The 6,000-nt window shown below is 33.0% G+C and overlaps 1 protein-coding gene across 1 annotated transcript in view; it reads right to left on the bottom strand.

Annotated features, from left to right (window-relative positions):
- Window positions 1-4,480: 4,480 nt before the first annotated feature.
- ZPLD1 (zona pellucida like domain containing 1) overlaps window positions 4,481-6,000 on the bottom strand; it is a gene marked incomplete at its 3' end in the record, with an annotated part of 44,050 nt that continues 42,530 nt past the window's right edge. Inside the window, exons 9-10 of the mRNA XM_081952345.1 lie at window positions 5,432-5,461; window positions 4,481-4,659 (exon numbers count right to left, since the gene is read on the bottom strand). Coding sequence (XP_081808471.1) covers window positions 4,481-4,659; window positions 5,432-5,461 — 209 coding nt within the window. The remainder of the gene's footprint in view (window positions 4,660-5,431; window positions 5,462-6,000) is intronic.

Here is a 6,000-nt window from a genome sequence, read left to right as displayed (position 1 = left end):
ATTCAATTCATTTTAAATTAGATTAAATCATTTTAGTTTTTGGTTCAGCATCAGTCCTTTTTGTGTGTATTCTTTTGTACCCTTCTTTAATTACCTTCAAAGTTTAAGTTCTCAGGCAAAAATGTTATTTACTCTTGACTTAAAGACAAATCATATTACTTGACTCCTATTCAAAATGCAAGAGTTGTATCATATGATAAGTCTAGACCCAAATCTTCCAAGATTGAAAAAGGAGAATTGTTATTTAAAGATCACAGAATTTTCAAATTTAGTATCCTGTGCCTCATAATTCATATATTCCACATATTAAATTATCACAAGACTTATGGTGTATAAATTACAATTGTGGACTAAATATACAAAACAGACAAGAAAACAAACACATAACTCCACTGAATAAACCAACCCAGTATTCTCACTCAAGGCACAAATGACCAGGTTCAAAAGTTCCTACTTAGGAGAAAGTTATTGGGTTCTGAAATTCTGTTGCTAAACAATGATGTTGTAATATATGGTGTCACATGACCACACCAACTTACAACAGCAGTTCCAGAAGTCCAAGTTCACATTGTTAAATAAATCCCATGCCATTGAAATGTCCCACAGTAGCATGATTGCCATTTCTACCTTCTGCCAGGTCATATTGACTTTGCTTGTTGGAAGCCACAATGAACTTCACAAATGGCAATTATATGATTGAAAGTACCACTGTGACATCATAATTGATCAGCTGCCAAGTGCATGAATTGCAAACACATGACTACAGAGACACTGTGACCCCCTCAGGTATCCATCATAAGTGGTTTTTTAGTGCATTGTAACTTTGAACAGTTACATTATGAGTGGACATTAAATGAGAATATATATATATATATATATATATATATATATATATATATATATATATATATATATATATATATATATATATATATGTGTGTGTGTGTGTGTGTGTGTGTGTGTGTGTGTGTGTGTGTGTGTGTGTGTGTGTGTGTGAAGACCTAGCTCTTTGGAAAAGATTTAATTCTGGGGAAAGTATAAAGAAAGAGAAGAAAAGAATAACCAACAGCAAAATGGCTGTGCCATTGGAAGGCCTGAAGGCCTGGGTTAGCAATAGGCCATCAGACAGAAAATCTGTCTTTATGATTGCTAAGAATCAACGCCAACTTGATGGTACACAGTCAATCAATCAATATACAAAAATCCTCATTTATACTCTTCAAATCTTATGATAATAGTTACAGTCTCTGTATATTGCTAGAGTGTCATGTGATCACCAAACTGGAAGATATTTGCCTATGGCTTTTGAAGAAAAACAAAACACCAGCATTTTCTGATATTATTTTCCAAATGACTTTATTAATCATATTTTACATGTGATCGGACCTATACCCTGAATTGCAAGTACATGTTTCTGAGGTATTAAGATTGGAGAAAACCATGCACAAGTTTCATGTAAAAAAAAAATACAGTTTAGCAGGTAGGTATTGGATGGGTATTTGGAACTCAGAATTAAGGGACATGACAGGTTTTTTTTAATATCATGATATTCAAATAACCCTGACATTTTCTGTACATTCACACACCCACACACAACGTTGTTTAGAGCAGTATGTACAGTACAGTTATATAGTTTGCCCATTGTTATGTTGAGCACAGCTCCAAGTTGTTAGCATAAAATTGACATTCAAATTACATCCTATATGCTATGATGCATTCTGAATTATGTAGCCTATGACTGGAAAAGACTGTCGCATATTTTGGTTTACAGTACAAACTATCTCTAAATTTCCATTCTTTGATGCCTGATATTAAAAACTAAACCATTGGCTAATAAAGCATCAAAACTCTAGAGGTTTTGAGACTCTAACTTTAATTGGTTGAGAATTCTTGAAGTTGTAGTCCTAAGACATTTGAAAACTACCAGGTTCAGAAAGACATGCCTAAAGTGTATCAGAGTAGTTTATAGGTGTAAAGTAAAAATAGTAATGATATTTGGCTTTGGCCTATTGTTTTCAAATTCTTTTTCTTCAATTAGTGCTTTGCTCATAGTAAAAAGCATATTTTTACATGAAAGAATAGAATGTGAAAGAATTTATTCATGAGACACAATCCACTTCAGATACTTTAGAACAGTGTTTTCCAAACTTAGCAACTTAAAAGATATGTGGACTTCTACTTCTAGAATTTTTCAGACAGCATGCTGAGTTGAAATTGACACACCTTTAAGTTGCCAACTTTGAAAAACACTGCTTTAGAACAAAAAGAGTCCTATAGGTTGGGCAATTAAAATCACATATTTCAGATCATAATTCAGAAATAACCTCTAGACTTCAATTTCTAGGAATGGTGTTAGAAACAGAAACTGATAATAGGTAGCATGTCAGAGTCCAACAGCCCTGAGACCTACAGTGTGCTACTACTGCTACACTACAAGCCACTATGCAAAAATATTCACAATACAGCAAATTGCAGTAATGTTTTGCTAGATTTTCAACAGCATTGTGGGGATTTTAAATGGGCGATAGTTTGCTGTTGCTAGCATCAGTTGCCCACGAATGGGAAAAGATACCAATTCCACTGAAATTTACCACTGATCCAGGAAATAGAAACAGAACACCTTCCAATTCTGTTTTGATTGATATAACCTACATTTACAACTGATTTTTTAAATCAAAGATGCAAAGTAGAGCTGGATGATAACATACCAGTACCTCAATTTTGTTTCAGCTATAACGTTAAAGGTAAATAAGCTTCTGTCGGTCAATTTAATGATGATATTAGGATTATAAATTAATAGTTCTATAACAAGTATTTCTGTGAAAGTTCACTAAACTTCAATTTTTCTATAATCTTAGTATATTAATGTAGGGAGCTAAATTAAAGCCAGCCACTCCATTAATGCAGTGTGCAGGCGACTTTCTTTAAGCTTAATTTGCTGAACATGTGGAGGCTTATCCAAACGTTTCCTTTATAAATATATGCAGGCCATTCCTTCACAATTTGCAAGCAAAAGAATTTTGAAAACATATTAAAGGTTTTGTAGAGCAATAAGCTGTGCTATAAACCAATTTGACGAGCTGTAACCCAAAGCCTCATATCTAACCAAGAATACATCCTGTGTACAAAAGTTTAAATTACCTTACTGTAAATCAAAATGAGAATCATAAATCTTGCAGGCCCTTTGCTTTCCTTCCTTAAGTAGTAGTAGCAAGTTTGGACAGACTTTGGTATAGATTGTTCCATTAATAATCAGGAAAATATTGAGCCTAAGTGAAAATCTATTTTCACCATCCTAGAGATAGGATGTAGAAGAGAGCAAGAGAACATGAAACTAAGTAATGTTCATTAAATAAGAAGTGAAATACCACTTTCTTGTCCAAAAGCATTCTCTTAGCTATTTTATGTTTCACATTACCCTGCACTTGGAACATCTCCAGGAAAGTCCCTCAAGGATTAATTAATTTTGAGTGGAATAAATGATATAAGCAATTTCCATGAATGGAAAAATAAAGAACCTCCATGCTTCATTAGCCTACTGTATGACAGGTTCCATTAACAGGAAAGAAGAGGATGGGAAGAGGGAGAGGGGATGGAGAGGGATGGCAATACACTATTTCTACTGGTTTCCTGCAGTTGACTATTTAGTTTAATTGTATGTAGCTGATTACAGTAAAACAGAAAAGAAGAAACCAGTTTTAAAAATAGGGAAACAATTTTCAAAGAATTCTAAAGGGAAAAAAAAGAATAAGAGAGGGATGTTGATGCCCTGTCCTGCCTGCACATATTCAAAACAATGAAGAGTTTCAATCCATATTATTGAGTTTTGAACTTGCAATATAAAGTATTTAGTTTAGGCAAAGTACAGTCAAAATATTCATTGTTCTATAATAAACGCTATGCTGAAACAAAGCAAAATATCTCATTACAACATTCAGTCTTATTTCCCAAGCTATTATAAACATAATCACTTTTTATTTTGGGTGTTCTGAAGTGTTTTGTGTTGCCTGATATGAATTCAAAATTGTATGTCTATAAATATATAAAAACCAAAAATATACGCCTCTAGAGATATGCATAAGAAGTTTTAACCATGTAGAAAGTAAGTACAAAAATTATCTTTTCAGAAAAGGATGATTTAACTATCCTTATCCTTTAAGGATAATTTACCTATCCTTTAAGTTTCATAGCATGCTGGTTTATATAGATGTATAGATTTAGACAAGGATTTGCTTTATTTAACCTTTATGATTCCGTTTTTATTATCAATTATCCCACTGGCAAAACTATTCTTTCACATACACGGTACATCAATGACAGAAAACAACTTCAGTGCTAATTCTATTACTTATTATCTATATAATAGCATAACACTACTAGAAATAACTGGAATCTGTTAACAATGAAGTGATACCTTGGTGACACTTTAAGGCAAATATATTTTATGGCAATTGGAGAATGTTCAAATTATTTGTTCCTTCTAATTGAAAACTGGATTTCTTACACCACTCAAAATAAGGCTACTGCTGTGCCCCTTTCTGTAGAAAAGGAGAAGGGATAATACACAAGAAATGGTGCTGATAATTCCTAGAATTACTATTCCTGAAATCAATGCACTGGTGACTGAATTCAGCTGGAAAGAGAATCCATTTGGACTTCCTACAAAGGAAAGGAATAGAGCAGAAAGAGTTAAAAATATTTTGCAAGGCCTGAGAACAATCCAGATACATATATTTGACTTTTCAGTATTCATAATTAACCCTAGGCAGGAACGGTTATAGAGATTTCAGAAGAAAAGAGTCCGAATCAAAATAAAATGCATGTTGTTTTGTTGATCACAAAACAAACCTATCCCAAAACCAAAGGTGCCTGTTTGAACAGCACAATACCATGAATTCTAGGCCCAAAGGAACTGTGACCTCAAAGTATGTTCCCAAAGAAGTCATAAATCTCATTGCCTCTCTAGAATTGACAGACTTTATTCCCTTCCATGGTTTTCAGTGTAATAGAGTTTTTAAAAGATTCTGGAGGTAAGTCAGTGAAAAAGTGGCTCTGCTTTATTGATTTCATCTTGGCGTCGTCTTTCTTAATATTTGGGCATATCCACATTTCCACATCATTTTTTTTCTCACCATTTCCCATGGAATGAAATCAGAGATATCTGATCATGATATATTATGTCTGATCACTGTAATATCAACAGAACTATGATTGTCTTTTTAAATGTCACATGCTTTTTTAAAAGATGGGATCTAATAAGCTTTTAAAAGCTATCCCAAAAAATTTAATTTGGATGTTTAACATTTTCTGTCATTTAAATTAGGAGAAAATGTTGCACTATATCAGCCTACAGTAAATACCAAGTATTTGACTAGTAATTAGGATAAAATTCAAATATTTCTTTTAAAATTACGGGAAATGTATTGCTTACCGAGCTGTGAATTGTTGGTTGGGATTTCCTCTGTATGAAATACAAAAGTAGATTCATTTTAATTTGAAGGTATTCATTTTCTTTGTGTTTGGACACAATCATTGACACTTTAAACAGGAATAACTATCCGTCACCTCAAATCTAAATTTATATTTACAAAGATATTCATCAAAACAAAAATTTCTACCAGGTTTTCAACCAGAAAACTTTTTATCTATAAGGTAAAAGATATAGCCATTGTGCTAGTGTAGTATTCAAAGGACAGCACGCTATAAAATGCACTGGGATGAATTAGGAAAATAAAAATATGGGCTTTTTAGTTGCTTTATTGCACCCACATAAATCTTAAGTTAATGACTTTAGAGATGTTGAATAACTGCAATGAAGATCCAGTTATATTTATGTGGATTCTCTGCAGGATTCTGATCTCTGCATAATCTGTTTTTTTTAATCTATGAGAACTATGCAGGCAGTTCCACGTTGAGAACATCCAATTTACAGACAACTCATACTTTGAATTGGCTGCCTATTATTTAAAATGTTGGACAGTGTTCCATTCCTCTTTTCTC

This window comes from Natrix helvetica (genome assembly GCF_964273705.1).
Source record: "Natrix helvetica genome assembly, chromosome: 4".
NCBI classification, from domain to species: Eukaryota; Metazoa; Chordata; class Lepidosauria; order Squamata; family Natricidae; genus Natrix; species Natrix helvetica.
This window is presented reverse-complemented; position numbering and strand designations above follow the sequence as displayed.